At 40.5% G+C, this 21,511-nt stretch overlaps 1 protein-coding gene across 6 annotated transcripts in view; it reads right to left on the minus strand.

The window, feature by feature from the left end:
* The window catches only part of BACH2 (BTB domain and CNC homolog 2), a 352,486-nt gene that overhangs the window by 89,292 nt on the left and 241,683 nt on the right, over window positions 1-21,511 (minus strand). The window contains exon 1 of one of the 6 annotated variants that reach the window (XM_032858134.1): window positions 19,448-19,787. The exons of the other annotated variants lie outside the window; for them this stretch is intronic. Within the exon in view, the coding sequence (XP_032714025.1) occupies window positions 19,448-19,582 (135 nt within the window). The 5' untranslated portion in view covers window positions 19,583-19,787. Of the gene's footprint in view, window positions 1-19,447; window positions 19,788-21,511 lie in introns of those variants that run through there. 6 annotated transcript variants of the gene reach the window in all.

Below are 21,511 nucleotides of genomic sequence, written 5' to 3' on the forward strand. Positions count from 1 at the left end.
CTCCATCTGCGTGTGTGCTCGTCAGTGCCAAGGGAACTGAAATTTAAGGCTGCTGTTAGAAGGAAGCACTTGCAATTGTATCATCAAATCCTTAATAGCTCTGAACGGTTCTTGTACTTCAACATCTTCTTTGACCTTTTGGGAGGAAGTTCAATTTATTGACACAGTTTGTGACAATGGTTTTTACTGTATAGTTGAAAAAAAAAACCATAAAGAATTTAGGGACAATGATCATAAGCCCCAATTTTTGGGTAATTTTTGCTGCTGATGTTGTTTCACTCATTTTTAAAAAAACAGACCAAAATAAAAAATAACCCAAGCTTTCTAAATATCTCGTAATAAGACAGCGACAAGCAGTCACACTTCTATGTTTAAATGTGAACTGTATGGAGAGGCAGGCTGTGATGCGGAGGCTGAGCTAGAAGTATTGGAATGTTGGTAGCAGACAGCCCCCATCAGAATACCACCAGCAGTTTTCACAGAGCTAGAACAAACAGTTCTAAAATTTGTATGGAACCACAAAAGACCCAAATATAGCCAAAGCAATCCTGAAAAAGAAAAGCAAAGCATCATGATTCCAGACTTCAAACTATATTACAAAACTGTAGTTATCAAGACAGTATGGTACTGGCACAAAAACAGACACACAGATCAATGGAACAGAATAGAAAACCAGGAAATGGATCCACAATTCTCTGGGCAACTAATCTTCAACAAAGCAGAGAAGAGTATCAATGGAAAGAAAGACGGTCTCTTCAACGGATGGTGTTGGGAAAACTAGACAGCCACATGCAGAAGAATGAAACTGGACCATTTCATTCTCTTCACACCACACACAAAAATTAATTCAAAATGGATGAAAGACCTCAATGTGAGGTGGGAAACCATAAAAATTCTAGAGGAGAACTCAGGCAGCAACCTTTTTGACTTCAGCTGTAGCAATCTCTTATTAGACATGTCACTAGGGGCAAGGGGAACCAAAGCAAAAATGAATTATTGGGACTTCATCAAGATAAAAATCTTCTACATAGTGAAAGAAACAATCAATAACTCTAAAAGGCTGTCTAGGGAATGGGAGAAGATATTTGTAAATGACATACCTGATAAAGGGTTAGTATCCAAAATCTATAAGAGCTTATTAAACTCAACACCCAAAAAACAAATAACCCAGCTAAAAAATGGGCAGAAGACATGAATAGACATTTCTCCAAAGAATACATCCAGATGGCTAACAGACCCATGAAAAGATGCTCAACATCACTCGCCATCAGGGAAATACAAATCAAAACCATGATGAGATACCACCTCACACCAGTCAGAATGTCTGAAATGAACAATATGGGAGACAACAGGTGTTGGTGAGGATGCAGAGAAAGGGGAACCCTCTTGCACTGTTGGTGGGAATGCAAGCTGGTGTGGCCACTCTGTGGAGAAGTATGGAGGTTTCTCAAAATGGTATGGAGTTTTCTCAAAAAGCTAAAAATAGAACTACCCTATGATCCAGCAATTGCACTACTAGGTATTTACTCAAAGGATATAAAAATACACATTCAAGGGGACACCTGGGTGGCTCAGTCAGTTACATGCCTTACTCTTGGTTTCAGCTCAGGTCATGATTTTATGGTCCTGAGACTGAGCCCCTCCTGTTCTCACTCTCTCTCTAAAAAAATATAGAGATGCCTGGATGGCTCAGTCGTTAAGTGTCTGCCTTTGGCTCAGGTCATGATCCTGGGGTCCTGGGGTTAAGCCCCAACTGGGCTCCCTGCTCGGTGGGAAGCCTGCTTCTCCCTCTCACACCCCCCATGCTTGTGTTCCCTCTCTCACTGTGACTCTCTCTGTCAAATAAATAGAATCTTAAAAAAAAAAAAAAATTGAAAGGAATACCTGCACCCTGATGTTTACAGCAGCATTATCAACAATAGCCAAACTGTGGAAAAAGCCCAAATGCCCATCAACTGATGAATGGATAAAGAAGATACAGTGTACACACACACACACACACACACACACACACACAGACACAGGAATACTAAGCAGCCATCAAAAAGAATGAAATTTTGCTATTTGCAATGATGTGGATGGAGTCAGAGTGTATTATGCTAAGCAAAATAAGTCAGTCAGAGAAAGACAAATACCATATGATTTCACTCATGTATGGAAATTAAGAAACAAAATAGAGGAATATACAGAAGGGGGGGTAACAAATCATGTGCGACTCTGAGCTACAGAGAACAAACTGAGAGTTGATGGAAGGAGGAGGAGGGGATGGGCTAGACAGGTGATGGGCATTAAGGATGGTGGCACTTGTTAGGACGAGCCCTGGGTATTATATGTAAATGATGAATCAAGGCACCATACTCCTGAAACCAATACTGCATTGTATGTCAACTAACTGGAATTAAACAAAAGAAGAATATTGGTAGCAGGCTATAGGTGTTAATTTAAAGATAATAAAGAATTAAAGACATATTACACACCCACCAAACTGGAAAGAACTAAAAAGTTTGGCAATTTCAAGTGTTTGTGGAAATGTTAAGCAACGGGGACTCATACATATGGACCGATTATGAACGAATATTTCCATTCCTGGGTTATGCCCAAGACACTACTGTATGTCTGTTAACAGGAACTCTGTATTAGAGTGCTCACAGCAGGGGTGCATGGGTGGCTCAGTCAGTTAAGCGGCTGCTTTTGGCTCAGGTCATGATCCCAGGGTCCTGGGATCAAGGCCCACATCAGGCTCCCTACTCGGTGGGGAGTCTGCTTCTTCCTCTCCCTCTGCCTGCTGCTCTGCCTACTTATGCTCTTCTATCTCTCTACCAAATAAATAAATAAAAACTTAAAAAAAAAAAAAGAGTGCTCACAGTAGTGTTGTTCAGCGTCCCTCCCAACAGAAACAATACAATGTCTGTCAGTAGCTGGATGAATAATTATACTGAAGCATATTCCCAGATTCATACATTGGGAAGACACAAAGCACATAAGAGCCACATGCGACATGAATGATTCTTACCAACCTAATGTTGAATACTGAGCTAGAGAAGCAAGACACAAAATAATAACATACAATTGGATTCCTTTATATCAAGTTCAAAAATGGGCAAAAGTTAAATATCTAGGGATACATACATAGGTGACAAAACTATAAAGAAAAGACTCAGAACAGAGTTTCCATCTGTGGGGAGAGCCAGTGGTACTGTGGGGGGGCGGGCTCAGGGGTGCTGTCACAATGTTCTATTTCTTGACATTGGTGATAAGTAGCTGTGCCTTCACCTTGTGTTAAATTATACCTCGGTCTCTGCACTTTGCTATTATATAAGTAAAAAAACCGTCCAGCTTGCTCCAAATTAAAGATTGTAGGAAAGGGTTAACAGCTCAAGTTACCTGCCTCACGCCGTACAACTTAATCATGAAAGTCCTAGGGTGACTTTGGGTTTCAAATGGAAACACACAAAATCTGCAAAAATGGGCCGAATATGGGGAGGAGGCCCTTCAGGTGGTGGTGAGAAATCTAAGCCTGGCTTCTGCCCCAGAGCAGGACCCTTTTCAGAGATCTTGGGTTTCATCTTCTATTGTGAAATCCAAATCATTTCAAGGCACTTCCAGGTGTGTATCTATAAAATGAGGAAACAGATGAGGTGACCTGCAAGGCGTTGCGAGTTCTAATTTCTATGATTCTATGAAAGGACAAAGGCTTTAGGAAAAACCTGAAACACGAGCTTCTCTACCTACAGTTCTTGAGAAGGCTGTTTCCGAGAAGTTAGAGGTGGTCAAAAAAACACAGCTGGCTGGAAGGGAGAAATGCCATCACGGCGGGGGGCGGGGGGTTGGGTGAGTCTGGTGGTGGGTATTAAGGAGGGGGCGTATGGCATGGAGCACTAGGTGTGGTGCATAAACAATGAATTTTGGAACGCTGAAAAAAAATTAAATAAAAAAAAAAAGAAGAAGAAGAAGAATAGAGGAAGACTTGACCAATAACGGTGCGAATTTTTCCGTCTTATGAATAAGTCAACCCAAAGAAAGGATGAAGCAATGGAACACAGTACTCAATGGTACTGAGAAGTATAGTTCACTTTGCTCTCTTCTCACTCCTCTCCCTGAAAACAGTGCTCTGGTCAGGACACATTCTCAGAGGCTGTCTCACCAATGCGGCTGCGGAATGAAGGAGGGCGTTCATCGACTCCTCCTGTCTGGGTCTCCACCCAGTAATAGCACGTGAGACAACACTGCCTGGGGCCTAGAGTGGGGGGAGCTGCGGCTTGGGTTTAACAAGAACATAGAGCCTACACTGTCAAAAAGTAGATGAAAGGATTAAATTCTTTGAAATTGATGGGTGAAGAGGACTCCACGCCAGGCTGTCCAAGATGCAGTTATTGTTAGTGGAGGCTGGCAATGAGGGAGGGGCATGTGTATGGTTAAGGGAGGAGAAGGAGCAGGCAGAAAACGTGGAATTAGGGATTGGCAGATTTGGATATGCGGCCCTGAGCACCTACCCAGCTCCTCTTTGCTGTATGTTGACGCTTGTTTTTGGTTCTTTTGTGATAACCCATGAGTGAAGGGTGAAGCCAAAGTCCCCATTTATTCTGCCAGGGTAGGTCCTTTACTACCCTTGACTCATTTTCTTTTCTATCTTGTCACTTCCAGTTTGTCTCCAACACTACTTCTTTGTCTCTGTGTTCTCCATTTATATTCATTTCTCATACATCAATCTCTGCTTCCTATTAGCATTTGCTTCTTGCCTATTAGGAGTTAGAGGACAGAGAGAAGTCATTTCTTTCCTACATTTTTCTTTATCAGGGCATCTGTGGGAAATAGTTTCTCCCGGTATCCCCTTCCCTCGCCTTCTAGCTGGAGAATATTCCCCTAGAGCTTCGTGCTGCTAATGTGAGAAGAAATTATGAACAGTGATTAGGAGGCTAAACGAGGGTGGTGGGACCTATTTACTTCATTAGGTTACTTCAGGGGAAAAAGCCAGGATGGGAAACCGAGAGATAAGGGTTAATACTAAAAGAATAAAAGATCCATTTGACTCAGAGCAATCTTCAGTCTGCCTGGATTCTAGCAGACACCCTTCTCCATGGGGAAATCATTACAGAGAAATGACATGCAAAGTACGCCAAAAAGCTTCTGAGTCAAACCAGAGGGAGGATGACTCAACGGATCATGTTACGTTTTAATAGAAGTCGCTGCAGATCCGTACCCAGTGCACAGTTCAACCCGGGGTGTGCACCCCCTCCCCAAAACTTCTCCATCGGGTGGGAGGGGAGTTCCCAAAGCCTGACAGAAATTATTCTGTCTTAGATAAGAACCAAGTCAAAACTCACAACAGAAAATCAAAGACTAAGAAAAGACAACAGATAGTCAAATGCAGAAAATAGGGGAGACTGCAAGTGGGTCTGACTCCAACTGCAGCATTACTGTCAAACCCGAGATTGTCAAAAACGGAACTCGGTAATTAGTGGACTTCAAATCTGATGATGGGGAGGGGAGGGAGAGGGATCGGCAGAGGGAAGCTGGGAAGGAAGGAGGAAGAGAAGATCTATGTGTTATAAATTTAAAAATGTGGTCTGTAGAATTAGCTTCAAAAGATACCATGTCATTACTGCCAGAAGTTCACTGCCAGGTCAGTGCCAACACTCGGCTTGCGCGTCCATCCAAGTCAAGAAACCCCGTTAGGGCTGTCAGGGCTCCCAGCACGTTTTCTGAGCTAGTTTATCACTGGTAGTTGCTAGTAAGTGCAACCCGCCAAAGGCAAATTTATCTGATGGGGAGTTCTGCTGCTAGAGGCTGGACTTCCAACTCGAACTCCTTTTCAGGGGGTGGGGGTCAAATCCAGATCTGATGGTCCCTGATGAGTATCTATGGCTCTGGTTCTGGGGCTGTTCATCCCTGCGGTCTCTCTCATGCTTGCCTCACTTCCTGGGTGGGCACCCTGCTTACAGGTGGGGAAAGAGACAGAAGTGAGTTTCCAAGGTTTGGCAGATACACTGCTTTCACAGAAAAGGTACTTAATAAAAGGAAACTTGTTTCTTTTACATAGTAGGGTCTTTTGGACCTCATGATTCTGTTCCACAACACCATTCTCTCTGCTGCAAAGCAAGCTGGATTGAGATTGCAAGACAGTTCAGCTGGTAAGTAAAACAATCACAGCTCCGCACCCATGGCAGGCAGCATCTCGTCAAGGCAGAGGAGTCCTCTGGCTCAAGGGTCATCTTGGGGAGTGCTTTGGGAAAGGTTTGGGAGTTTCTGCCAAAGCCTTGGCACCCTTGGTCCCATTTTTCCTATTTAGAAGTGATTAAAACCATGAGGCTAAGACCATTGGTTGGCAGTGCACTGAGTTCCACAACCGGTAATAAAAGCTCTTGGACCATCTGTCACAATGCAGGAGATCGAACGGAGGTGGAAGAGGAACTCACAGGTGAAATGCTCTCCTGGGAGTCTGGGGAGAAGGCAGGTCAGAGGAGAGAGATAGAGGCAGCGGGGGAGGAGGGAGAAAGGATGTGCTCGGAGCCTTCCAAGTACCTGTCTGTTCCTTGGTAGCTTCTCAGAGTGATGATTATGGTTACCAAAAGGCAGGTCACAAATGCTTCCGGACATTGAGTATGCTATTTAAAATATAAGTCCCATTTTATGATTATACCAGCACAATTCACAGACAGCATTTGTACCCCACAGGATATGCTTCAGATAAAACAAAGCGTATGAAAAAAGAGATTATTTTCTAACTCACTCATGATAAACAGTCAAAACTCTATTGCGGTGGGGGAGAAAATACCCTTTCTCCAAATGGTCAGAAAGGGGTCTGACGAGGGCCAGCCCTTTAGCCACATGCTACTGCAGAGGCACAGAGAAGCCTCCAGAAGCACCAGGCAGGAGGAGACTTCTCAGCACTTTCTTGACTCTACCATGTACTAGTTTCCCATTTCTTCTCTCATCTCGAAGTAGAGGAGCCTCTTTTGAGTCCCTGCTCCTCTACCTCTACCTCCTTTGAGTCCCTTTTTGAGTCCCACTTCCTAGCTGTAGGGCTTTGGGTACGTTAATTAGATTCTGTAATCCTTGGTTTTTCCAAGTGCAAAATGGCTGGGAAGCATAATAGATGAAGAGATAAGGTATTTAGGACGGCCTTTGTTTTACAGTAAACACTCCACAAATAAAGGCTATGATGAAAGGAAAATTCATTTCTTCATACATTATATAAATCTGTAATTCTGCACAGGCTGAGTTTCTTACAGCGAGGCAAACCTGGACTGCACGAGGAAGGATGTATGTCTGCGTCTGCCAGATTCGCCTGCTCAGGCTTGGGGAAAGGCCAATTTGCTTGCTTTCCATCCATGGCCTGTGAGAAAATAATAGGACAGTGTGTGGGATCTGGCACTTTCTGGCAACTTGGGCCATGGCATCACTGCAGCCTTCCCTCTGTAACATCCCACAGTGACCATGAAGGTCAGAGAAGGCAATAGATCTGAGGGCTCTCTGAGAAGGACAAAGCACTTCGCTTGCATCAGGAATTATCCTCCCCACCATTTGACTAATTCTACACATCATTATATCAAGACTGTCTGCTCTTATGGGCACTTAACCCTGATATATTTCTCTTTCATGCCAAGAGAAAGCATCTGGCAGATGGGGGACTTGCACTGATTCTCATCTCATAGCATTTCCAAAGATTCTATCCCCTTATATTTGCTAAAAGTGCGTGCTTTGAATAATCCCACTTTTCTATTACAGGCTTTTTTGGTTTTCTCTCTCTGCCACCTTTTGGACATGTTTCATTCAAATCAGAACCCCCCTTCATCATGAGATGCTGTGTGGTATAGCGCTGATGAACCAGCCCCCAGAGCCAGCCTGCTGGTATCTGAACACTGACGGCTACACCCCCTCAGACAAATCATGTCACCTCTCACGAAGGATTTCCCATCATCAATCCCGTTGTCACAAGAAGGAAATCATTCAAAGCGCAAACACGCCAAGTGTTTAGAACAATTCCTCACTAAATACTATATAGGTGATAGTTTCTGGGAGCAGGATAGTGGGATGGTTGAGAACGCAGGCTCTGGGGCAGGCTGCCTGGCTTTGAATCCTGATTCTGCCATTCACCATTCTGCCCACTTAAATTTTCTGTGCCTCGGTTTCCTGATTTGTATGAAAAGCGTATGATAAAGAGCACCTCTCATGAGGTTGTGAGGAGTAAAACACTCCACATGATTGTTCCCTAGTTCATTCATTCACTCATCCAACAAGTAGTAAATGTTATATAAAACCAGCTCCTTCTTGACCATACCACCTGCTTGCTTTCACCTTTCTTTCTCAGACTAATCACAGCTCGTCCTTTTGCCTCAGCATCTCCTGCTCACAGCTCCTGCCTGCACCAGTCTGACTCTCCCACCTGCCTTCCTATCTCTAGGAATGACAGCAGCTCTCTAACTGCATGGATTTAGGGAAACAGGAGCGGGGCTGGAAATCTGCAGCTTAACCCCCACGACAGCTGATGTAAGGCAGCCCTACAAACCTGGAACGTCTGCCCTGCCACTTCCTAGAGCTACAGGGAGGACTACTTACATCTTAAGTCTACTTAAGTCTTTCTTCCTTCTCCGTCTCCTTATACGCGGAAGTAAGATCAAACATGCCTCCTAGGAGAATCTTCAGAGATCTCAATGTGATGGCTCACTTCCTGACCTCCTTCGGGCCTTTGCTCAGATGTCGCCTTCTCGGGAAGGCCTCCTTGACCATCCCATGTAAACCCTAACTCCAGCTTCCTGCCCATACTCATCTTCCTCTCCTGCTTCCTCCTACTTTTATTTCTGCCGAGGTCTCCTTCGAACCTACTTCTCTGAAGCTGCCTGGTTTTTCTGGCTTCCAGGTCACCTTACGTATCCATTTATCCACAGAAAACTCAGTCCATTCTGAGTAATGTGACTGTTAGAGGAAACTAATGATCTAACCTCCGAGATACGCAAGCCAGACAATGGGAAGGTGCAAAAGCTATAGGAAAAGACTGGACTGACAGCGAAGGAAAGAAAAGCTAACATGTGGAGAGTTTCTCGGTGGAAGGGTCTTAAGTATACTTTGTTTCCAAAGCTTTCTGGGTGCCATCATTCAGGAACAGGGAGACCTCTTCTTTCTCTGTTGCTCTGTACAGGGTAGGTCCTTACAGAGAATAATTCAGCTGTTCTATCCTGGTAAAAAACCTCCTTACTCCCACTTCTGAAAGATCGCTCTGATTCCCTCCCTCTAAGTTCATGGTCTCCCATCCCAACCGCCACACCGGTCATGCCCTCTCTTTCAGCAGCACCTACGCAACCAAGCCCTCAGGAGATGATGGTCACACAGGACCCTTGATGGCATCCTCAGGATGATCGATGTTTTTCAGAGTGTGACTATTGCCCGGGCCTCTATTGCTCTGGGACCATACACAGCCCTGGGGGGTTTGGGATGAGAGAAGATGGGAAGAGGAAGCCTTCTGATATTTACTCCAAAATCTGACAAGCAGCTCTCCTTCAGAAGCCAAAGGAATGGGCCTTAGTTCTACTTGAGTGGTCTGATCACAAACTCCTCTTTAATAATTTATAATTTGGAATTAGGAGACATTGGAGCCAGCACGACCAATGTAAAAATAAACTACTCATGATCTTCCCAAGAAAGTGGAGGTGAATTTGCACAGCAATCCCCAGGAACAATCCCCTGTGGATGGTTTTCTGATCAGCTTAAAAAGGCCTGATTAAAAACCAGCATATGCATTATAAAATTCCATACCACAGACTTTCAAAATTCTTTGGAAAGAAAAAAGATGTTCACTCGTTTAAAAACAAAAGAAAACAAAACAAAACAAAACAAAAGAAAACCGCAACCTGTATGTTTCTAAAGGAGAAGCTTGAAAACCAAAAAAGAAAAAAAAAAAAAGCATCACCTTAAAAAAAAAAAAAGTGCCACAGCAGAAGTTCACATAAAATGCTCCACAATGTTTCTTTTCAATAGAACTCAGGCTGAGGGAAAGACATTCTTGGATTCTGAGCTTTGGCTGGTTACCTAGGTTGCAAAGGATACCAAAAGAAACTCACACCAGGAATTCTTAGTTAGACTGCCAGTCAAGGAAAAGTTCATAATCCTTTCAGATTTTAAATTCTGTGTGTCTGTGAGGAGGAAAACCAGTCAGTATTCTGGACAATTGGAAAAGAAGATTAGACCAGACTTTGTCTATAAAGACTTTGTACACAGTGGGTTACACTCATCAAAGATATCGGGAAATGGCTTTTCGTGCTAGAGCACTGCTATTCCCTTTTTGAAAATGTGGTTATATGGGGACTGTGGATTGTTTAATTAGAATGGAAACTGATACATAGAAAAACACATGAACTGTATCTAGTGTATTAGCTTGATATTCATAACCAACATCTGATTGCTTCAAATTGACCAGATTTGAAATCCATTAAAATTTCTTAATTATTCATATGTGCTCACAGTTATTGCTTTCTTTTAAGGAAACATGAAAGACTTAGTGATTAATATACGATTTCAAAAGCTTTCTCATACAGATTGGACTAGACTCCATGGTCTTTACAGAATGATCATTACTTAGTTAATGAACTCAGCACACTGAACATTTTTCAGCCACCTGAAACTCCCAAGTATTGTGTGAGTTTTTGGCCAATTAATTATCAATTACAACATCATAAAACATTAGCACAAAAATAGGAATAATGAAATTTAATTATATATTATTCTTCTGAGTTGCTGCAAATACTATACAAGACTGATTCTGATTAATAATTCATTCAGCAATAAAGTATCAGGAAAGATAATTATGCAGTGCCACAATTCTCACACTGATTTCTATAATTACAGATTACAACAGTGTTAGCAATTTAAAAGGTTAGAGAGCTGTGGTAATTTGCTATGTCATCCTCAGCTATATTAATGTCTCTCTTTGAGCAACAAAGATAATTGAAAATATAATAATGGACCAAATCAGACGGCTTGCCCATGCTCTCCTCACCTAAAACGTCTCCAACCTAAGTGCATTAGTAAAGTCAAGTCCTTGATAATTAGCCTCTTTCATCATTTAAGTAGGCCCCAGCTCACATTCGGTTGATAGCTAATCGAAAGGAGAAAATATGGAGCTCTATGCATCAAAATACACAAACACAGAAACATAATCTATAGAAAAGGTGTAACACACACAACTACAATTGGTATACAACTTATATCTGGCTTGACTAGGAATATACACGTTTATATCTGTATAACCACCCCTCAGGTAATTAGACCTGCCAACAGACCCACATAATAATGGAAGTTGAGTTTCCGTCTTTGACAATACAGTTGAGTCAACAGCATGTGAAGAGATACGAAGTTTATCCCATTACCCTCTTTGGGTTGTTTACGTATTGTGAGACACCAAACTACTCTTCCCTTTGAGTTCTATTACACCCTAAGAATGAAAATAGACTCATTCCACTAGGAATACTTACTCTTTTAATTCCTTAGGAAAAATACCTGGCTAGCAGTTGACAGCTTCTTCCTACAATCAGTATTTAAACGGAATTTTCACCTGGGGATAAGCCCAAGTAAATAAAACACGAAGTTCCACAAATAGAAAAATCACTTTCTTCTCTGCTCTTTTTGTATTTTTGGAACAGATGCACTATAAGACATCGTATCTTTTCTCTCCTGAATGTCTTCAGTATTCAACTAGCTCCATGTCCAACTAATATGTAGAAACAGATGGAAAATTCACTGGGACTAAAATCTTAACCATTATTGAAATGAGCTCCGAGCAGAGTCTTTTCTGTGTTTCGTTGGTACTGGGGGTCCCTTTCTCCAGATTATGTCAAGGTCTGGATTCAAGATTTCATTATAGCTGACCCCCAAAATATGATATCGAATGACAGGGTAAAAAAAAAAAAGCGAAATTTCATTCGAGCACTAGAAGGGATTTGTAGATCTGATTGAATCTGCTCATTTGACAATTGTGGAAATTTAGGCTCAAAGAATTTAAAAGTAATTTACTCAAGATCACAGAACTGTATAGAGTAACAAAAAGAAGAGAACTCAAGTGTTTCTGATCTCCAGGATTCTACTATATTGTATTAAGGAAAATGCAATAGATGAGGAGGTGAGCACTTAGAGACAATTTTTGTTCCAAAATTAAATGCGTTTATTTACATTTACTTTCCACAAGGTGGGTGGGGGTGGGTAAAAAAAAAAGAGTAATTCTAAGAGAATTCATAGAATTGTATTTCTTCATATCTTTCTTCAAATAAAAATAAAAACGGGTTTCCTTTGCGTCATGAGCACGACTATAAAACAAGGCATTGTTTTTGATGGAGCCTAATCAGCTTTCTTCCTGGGCCACGTGTAGGCGGCTGGCACAAGATCATATTGTATGATGCCACATTGAAATGTAAATGTCCTTTGCCTTTTTCCAACTATTTCCTTTTCAAAGCCTGATTCCAGTAGGACAATAAAACAGGCTCCTTGTATATTCCTGCAAATCTGTTGCTGGCTTCACCAGGAGATCCCTAGCAGGTGATATTGTTCCCTGTTTTGTTTTGTTTTTTAAAAAATTTTATTTACTTATTTGAGAGAAAGAGAGAGAGAGAGAGAGACAGCATGTAAGCTCAAGCAGGGGGAGAGAGAAGCAGACGCCTCGCTGAACGTGGGGCTCAATCCCAGGACTGGGATCATGACCTGAGCTGAAGGCAGATGCTTAGCTGACTGAGCCACCCAGGCACCCCTACTGTTCCCTGTTTGAAGTAGTAGACATTCAGTTCTGTGACAGGAAGAAAAATGGCAAGTACACTTGCCCACATATGCAAGATCCTGTATGGTTTTATACTTTGAATTTTTCTAACATCTTATGAAAAATTTCAAACTCAACAGAAAGGTTTTAAGAATTTTCTGGTGAACACCCAATACCTCATATCTAGATTCTAGAATTAATATTTTACTATGCTTATTTTATTACACATCTATCTATATCCATCTCTAGCCATCTGTCAATTTATCTTCTTTTTTCAATGTACATTAAAGGACACTGCAGACATCAGCACACTTTATCCTAAACCCTAACAGGCATATCATTTACTAGAGTTCAATATTTATTTTTTTTCTTTTGATGTAAAATTTATATACAATGAAATATACAAATGTACAAATCTTAAGACATCAGTTGAGTTTTGATAAATGCGTATACCTCTGTATACCTCTGTACTTTGAACCTCATCACTCCAGAAAGATTCCCCATCCTCTGCCAAAGGCAATCACTGCTCTACTAATTTTTTTAACATAGACTAATTTTGCCTGCTCTAGAATGGCTGAATTTTGAAATTGTGAAAAGACTTCATTTGACAGTTAAATGGCTAATTGTTCTGTTTTTCTTCCTTCACTCAACAAACACTTATTGAACACGTATAACAAGCCACGCACACTGGAAGCCAGTGACAATGAAATAATTATTTAATTAAATTAGAAAAACAATTTCAATGGTGTGAGAATTGTGGGACTAATTAAACCTCAAGGGCAATTTGGATACACAACCACACTCTGTGTTTGTTACTCATTTGGAAACTTGCTGACTTTTTGATAGAAAAATAAAACCTATACCCATGCCCAGTGAAAAATGAAGGCTTTGCAGGATCCCTGGAGTAAATCTGAAAAATGAGGAGGCTTTTTAGAAAAGCCCATCTTCAGAACAACATTATTGCTCTATGATGAAGATGAATGGTCATAGTGTGCAAAGCTGTATCCTATAAAGACACAGCCCCTAGTTTTATAGAACTGTAAACTCATGAAGGAGATTACCAAAGGAGCCAAAAAGCTCTTTGTTTATTTTCTTTTAGTCTATCTATGGGTAGTCAGTGGATTAGGACCTTATTTTCCAGAAGCTGAATTATTGCCAAGGAGATGACACTATTGGTAGACACAGCACTGGATTACTTTTTTTTTTTTTTTTTTGCACGAGCTCAAAAATGGCACACATCACAAATCAGTCACTAAAACAGGATTAAACATGCCTCTACAGCAACTCTAAAAATTCCCCATCAACTTTGTTATAGATTGATTGTGTCTTCCAACCCCCCAAAAGATACGTTGAATTCCTAACCTCCAGCACCTCCAAATGTGATTTTATCTGTGAACAGGGTTGTGGCAAATATAATCAGTTAAGATAAGGTCATACTGGGGTAGAGTGAGCCCTAATCCAATATGACTGCTGCCCTTAAAAAAGGAATTCCATATGAAGACACAATGTGAAGAGGGAGGCAGAGATGAGAATGATGCACCTACAAGCCAATGGGATGCCAAGTATTAATGGCTGCTACCAGAAGCCAAGAAGAGGCAAAGAAGGGAAGAAGGATTCCTCCCTACAGGCTTCAGAAGGAGCATGGCCCTGCTGACCTCTTGGTTTTGGACTCTAGAGGTCCAGACTGTGAGACAGGAAATTCCTGTTGTTTAACGCCACTCAGTTTGTGGTACTATGTTATAGCAATGCTGGGAAACTCATACACCCCTAAAGAACTTTTCCTTTTCTATAATTTAAAAAAAATTGGACTGTAATTTTCATGCAGAAAAGGGTACCCACCTTAAGGGTAGGTCAATGAATTTTTCCAAGTGAAAATACCCATGGTAACAACCACCCAAATAAAAAATATTATTAGTAACCCAAAAGTCTCCTGCATGCCTCCTCTCAGTCACCATCCTCACCAAGATAACCGCTATTCTAACTTCTTTTACCATAGATTAGTTTTGTCTCCTTTTGAACTTTAAATATAGGGGGAAATATACTGTGTGTGTGTGTGTGTGTGTGTGTGTGTGTGTGTGTGTGTGTGTCTGGATTTTTTTTTTGCTCAATATTACATTTGTGAGATTCACCCCTGTTGTGTGTAACTGGTTCTTCTGAAGATAATTTTTTTTCTTTTAAGGGGGACTCAAACTTCTGACCCTGAGATCAAAACCCGAGTCCATATCAAGAGTCAGATGCTTAACGGACAGAGCCATCCAGGTGCCCCTCTGAAGACCGTTTTTAAAATATAATTAAAATTGTTGGTTCAAATTTCAAAACATAGAAATGGTATACAGTGAAAGTCTTAAAAATCTCCCTATACCACTGCTTCTCAGTCACTAAAGTTCCATTTCCTAGAGGCAACTAATATTTCTTGTGTATCCTTCCAGAGGGATTCTATGCCTATGTAAGCAAAGATATATACATTTCTAGATAAATCTTTCTTTTTTTACACAAAGCTTAAACATAAAGTCTTCCTCATTCTTGTTTTATGATTACATAGTGTTTAACTATAAGACTATGGAACATGTAACATTATGTATATAACCAATTGCCTATTGAGAGCCATTTAGGTTATTTTCAGTCTTGGGTAAATAAGGTTGCAATGTGTAACCTTGTAATTTTGCACATGATTAGCACATCCATATGTTTTCCCTAAAGCAGAACTGATGTATCAAAATATACAAGCTTCTGTAATTTTGATAATGCCAAATGGTTCTCCATTAACGTTGTACTAATTTGAGCACCTACTAGCAATGTGTAAGAGTACCTCCTATCCATAGTCTTGCTAATAGATTGTGTGATCAAACTTAAAAACTACAAAATAGCATTTTATTATAGTTTTAATTTATATTCACTTTTTTTCTAAGTGAAGCTGGATATATTTCATATATTTATAAACAGCTATTTATATCTCCTCTTCTGTAAACTGTCTGTTAATAACCTTACTTTTTTTCCCCCTATTGCATTGCTGGTCTTTTTTCTTAGTGCCTTGTAGAACACTCTTTACACACTAGGGAAATGGCCCTTTCTTTTATATGAGTTGTAAAATATTTTCCCTTGTTACTTGTGTTTTGCCTTTGTTTATGGTAGTGGTTGGCTCTCAGAAAAATTTTGGCTTTTAAGTAACTGAAATCACTTCCTTCTATGGCTTTTGGATTTTGTATCATACTTTCACTAATGGATATAAATATCTTCCCCCTAAATCCTTTAGTAATTTTAAAGTGTTTTTTAAAAATATTACTCTTTGATGCATTTAGAATTCATCTTAGTGTAAAATATGAACTATCAATAAACTTTATTTTCCAGACAGCTAATTGCTCCAGCACCATTTATTCAACAATCTAGTTTTATCATACTGATCTGAGTTACTTAATTTAAACTAAAGTTCCAAATGTATTTGAAATAATTCTTATACTCCATACTCTGTCACTTAACTATTAATACCTTAATTCAAATATATAAATATACTTGTAATATGTCCTAATATTTGTTTATTTAGATCTATCTATTTGAGAGAGAGTGTGCACGCATGTGCACATGGCGGGGGTAAATAATCTCAAGCAGACTCCCCGCTCAGCGGGAGCCCAAGGAAGGTCTCTATCTCAGGATCCTGAGGTTATGATCTGAGCCAAAATTAAGGGATGGATGCATAACTGACTGAGCCACCCAGGTGCCCTGTAATATTTCTTTTTAAAAAGATTTTATTTAGGGGCACCTGGGTGGCTCAGTGGGTTAAAGCCTCTGCCTTCGGCTCAGGTCATGATTCCAGGGTCCTGGGATCGAGCCCCTCATTGGGCTCTCTGCTCAGCAGGGAGTCTGCTTCCTCCTCTCTCTGTCTGCCTGCCTCTCTGCCTACTTGTGATCTCTCTCTCTCTCTCTGTCAAATAAATAAAAAATATCTTAAAAAAAAAGATTTTATTTATTTGACAGAGAGAGAGTGAACACAAGCAGGGGGAGCAGCAGGGAGAGGGAGAAGCAGGTCCTTGTTGAGCAGGGAGCCCGATGTGGGGCTTGATCCCAGGACCCCTGGGCCATGACCTGAGCGGAAGGCAGATGCTTAACCAACTGAGTTACCCAGGCACCCCTGTAATATTTCTTAGTAAGCAACTTTCTTTCACTGTTTTCTTTTTTTTAAATTATTGAAATAATTTTTTTCATGTGAACATCAGCATTAGCTTTTTTTATGAACAATTCTGTTGGTATTTTATTTTAATTCTGTTGGTAATTTTACTGGAATCATGTTGAATTTCTGATGTTGAGATTTTCTATCCAAGAAAATGGTTTGTCTTTCTATTTACATATTTTCTTTTTTTCCTCTGCATCTCAGGGAATTAAAGAAGTTTCACTCATTTATAGAAATAAATATTTATATCTTACAGATTCTTTAAGTTCAATTCCTATTTTCATGTATTTGATGTATTTATGTTCATATTTATATTTACATCTGGATTTTCCTTTTTTGCTACTGTGAGATTTTTCTTCCGTTATATTTCCTAACTAGCTGTCGATCATATAGATGAATAATGCTCATTTTTACCAATAAGTTGGTACTCAACCACCTCACTGAGTCATTATTGTTTGTAATAATTTCTCCAGTTGAGTCATAGAAACAAGGATACCAGCCAAGTATATGGTTGTATCATCAGCAAATCAATATAAACATTAGTTCAACCTCTTCCTTTTGGCTTTTTACGCTTTCAGCTTCTTTCTCTTGTACTGCATTGGCCAGTGCATTCAGAACAATGTTAAAGAACAGTTAAAACAATGAACACCCTTGTCTTCATTCTTTCTGAATAATATGGCTTCTAAGTGTTTCCTTTTCAAACATGACTCTCAATTCTGGGTGAGATACATATAATTTTTTCATGTTAAGGAGGTGCCCAGTATTTCCCATTTTATAGTTTTTTTTTCCATGAAAAACTGATACTGAATTACACCTGTATCTTTGTAGTATTTATGAAGATGTTCAAATGAGTTTCCTATAAAGATTTATTAACACAGTAAATTAAAAAATTGATAAATTATATTAATAGATTTCCCAATACAGTATCATCTTTCCACCCCTGGAATAAACCACATTAGGTCATGATACACCGTTCTTTCAAAATGCTGCTAGACCCTGTTTGCTAATATTTTATTTAGAATTTAACATTAGTGTTTTTCTATGATAGTTGTTCTGATGGATTTTCCTCCTTTTTGGAAGTCAGGGTGGTTAAATTATATTTTCTTAGACAATTATGGATTTCACCTGGGTTTCCAAATTTATTTGTAAAAAGTTTAGTAAAACAGACTTCATAATTCCTTTTAAGTATACCTTATATTCACTTATTTTATTCCTCTATTTTTATTAATCAAGTAAGCCAAAGTTTCTTCTAGTTTGTTTTCAAATAATATGATTTTTGCATTTATTAATTTATTTTTCAGTTCTTGAATTCATACTCTAATTTTATTATTTCCTTCCTATTGTTTTTCTTAGGTTTGTTTTATTGTTATTTTTCTAACTTTTTGCGTGGAATGCTTAATTCGTCTACTTATATTTCTCTTATTTACCAAAATAAGCATTTGTGGGCCATGACTTTTCTTTTGATGGTTGCTTTTGCTGCATCTCTTGGATACTGGTAAAAGAAACTTACTTAGATCAGGTTGGTTTTAGGTAATAGATGTTTACCTAACCACCGTATATAAAATAAACTTAGGAAATTCATACTTTTAAAAGGTAGTAGGGAAGATCATTAAAGGAACCAGCAGTGAGTCTATCATAGTGTGAGCAATAATTCTTTCACAGACATTCATGGTGTATTAACCCATGCTAACCACAGTTCTGGATACTGTGAGAACTCAGATGCATATGAAGGGTGCTCTGTCCTTCCACTGTTAAGGGAAAAACTCCAAACATGAACACGTAATCACATGCCATAATACCACAGAACCATTAGGACAAAGCATATAAATACAAAGAAGATAAAAACTCTGAAATCAAGGTAAGTAATGTCATTCCTCTACTCAAAACATATATATTAATAATCTTTCATAAGAACTCATTTAGTTGATACTGACCTAAGTTGCTCTTCCAGTTTTTTTTTTTTTTTTAAGATTTTATTTATTTAACAGACAGAGAGATCACAAGTAGGCAGAGTGGCAGGCAGAGAGAGGAGGGAGCAGGCTCCCTGCTGAGCAGAGAGCCCGATGCGGGGCTCAATCCCAGGACCCTGGGATCATGACCTGAGCCAAAGGCAGAGGCTTAACCCACTGAGCCACCCAGGCACCCGGCTCTTCCAGTTTTAACTTAAAAGCTTTCACAATGACAATCTTGGTTTTTGTAGGAATGTGGGTCATCGTGGGGTCAGAAGGAAGGCAGGGAGGCTTGCTAGGAGGCAGTTGTCAAAATGAACAAGGATGATGCTTTGGATTAGGGAGGGAGTGGAAGAGGTGTGACTAGAACCTGGATTTGGCATATAATTGGAAGGTGGAGCTGATGGGATTTGCTACTGGATTGGACACGGAGTGAGAGAGAATGAAGAGTTATAGGGAACTGAGAATTACACTGTGAGCAATTACCTGAATTGGGTGTGTTATTTATTGAAGGGGAAAACTTCAGAGGAAGATAGGGTTTAGGGGCTAGGATTAAAATATTGTTTTCTTGGCAGCGCATCTCTCCAAACCCACCTCATACATCTCTCCCACAAGTTGGCCATATTCAAGATCTTTGCCGGATCGCAGCTCCATGGTGCTGTTGTATGTGTTGTTTCCACACGTGAAGTGTCCTTCCCTCTCCTCCCTGTCTGGCAAACACTTGCTCATCCTTCAAGACTAATCTCCAATGTCACTTCCTCCTGGTACCTTCCTGACTCCTGCAGGCAACTAGGAGATTCTTGCTTAAGCTTCCCCAGCACCCCAGCCGTATCACAATCACAGACTTGCTCGTGCATCTGTGCCTGCTACCCAGGAAAAGTCCCTCAAGGGCAGAAGCCATTTTTTTTTCTTTTTTCTTTCCCTATAGCATAATGCCTAAAACAAAATTGACTGTTAAGTTTCTTTCTTTTTTTTTTTTTAAAGATTCATTCACCCATTTCATAGAAAGAAAACTCTCAAGAGTGATTGGAGGGAGCGGCAGAGGGAGAGAATCTTCCAAGCAGACTCCCTGCTGAGCAGGGATCCTCACTTTGGACTTGATCCCATGACCCATGAGACCACGACCTGAGCCAAAACCAAGAGCCAGATGCTCAACTGACTGAGCCACGCAGGTGCCCTTCAGTACGTGTTTTAATTCACTCAATCCATATTGGCTAAGTGCCTACCATGATGTCATGACTATTCTAGGTGCCTGAGGATACAGCAACGAACCCAGCAAAGCTGTGCTGTGGAGGGGCTTACATTCTACTGGGGAAGAGGGCAATACACAAACAAGTAGATCCATAATAAAATGTGCAGTAGAGAAAAAAAATAAGGCAGAGCAAGACAGCTGAAGGATGAGAATTGAGAACAGAGAATTGCTTTAGAGAGTGTACTCATGGAACATCTCATTTAAGCAGCTTCTAAATAAATGAGGGTATGAACTACACAGATATCTGGGAGAGGAGCCTTCCTGGTAAACAACTAGTCAAAAACCAGCCTGTCTGGAGGATAGTGGCTAGAGAAGCTTGCCAACGTAGTCAGGAAAGCGAGGCTCTGCAGTTCAGGGTGGGAATCTGGGTATTAGTCTAAGTGTTATTGGAAGCCATAGCAGTAAAGGATCCGATTTACACTTTTAAAAAACTGACTTTGGGGGCGCCTGGGTGGCTCAGTTGTTAAGTGTCTGCCTTCAGCTCAGGTCATGATCCCAGAGTCCTGGAATGGAGTTCCGCATTGGGCTCCCTGCTCAGCGGGAAGCCTGCTTCTCCCTCTCCCCCCTGCTTGTGTTCCCTCTCTCACTGTTTCTGTCTCTGTCAATTAAACAAATAAAATCTTTAAAAAAAATAAAATAAAAGACTGACTTTGGTTTCTGTGTGGATGATGGGTTGTTGTGGGCTCAGACTAGAAGTAGCTGAGAGGCTTTCAGCTGTCTGGGCAGAATTGACATTGGATTAGATAGGGAGGGAGCGGAAGACAGATCCAGTGGCTGGATTTGGAAGGTAGAACTGATGGAGCTTGTAAATGGATCAGATGTGGGATGTGAGAGTCTGTGTTAAGAATGTCTTTGAGGATTTCAGCTTAAGCGACCCAATGATTAGGGATGTCATCTACTGAAATGGGAGACCTCAGGACGATTAGGTGTGGGTTCCTTCTGGGTGCCATGAATGAGGACAGCCTTATTCGACAGCTCTTTGGAGATATGTAAGCAGCTGAATACACAGCTTGAGATTGAGTCTAGAGATATAAATTTGGGAGGCATTAGTTTGGAGACAGTATTTAAAAGCCACAGGACAGAGATCACCCAGGGAGTAAGCTCACGTGGGTTGAATGAATGAATAAGCAAGTTTACGTGCAGGAAGGAAGATGTTAACAGGTTCATAGAATCTGACTACACAGAATGAATTTTTCTCCCTGTCTAGGCAGCCAATTCAGATTTTTTCTTTGGACTCTTAGAAGAGCTCGATTCCAAATTATTTGAGTCTGAGGTGGATCACAGGACTCTCTGGAGCAAGTTTCCATTGTGAAGCATGTGGATAGGGTGTGTAAACCTTCTTCAGGCTGTTTGAAAACTAAACATCTCTCTGCGGGAGTGCCCTATCATAGCATGAGGTGTGGGCT

Source organism: Lontra canadensis, unplaced genomic scaffold, assembly GCF_010015895.1.
Source record: "Lontra canadensis isolate GAN:19392208 unplaced genomic scaffold, GSC_riverotter_1.0 scaffold14, whole genome shotgun sequence".
Lineage (NCBI taxonomy): Eukaryota > Metazoa > Chordata > Mammalia > Carnivora > Mustelidae > Lontra > Lontra canadensis.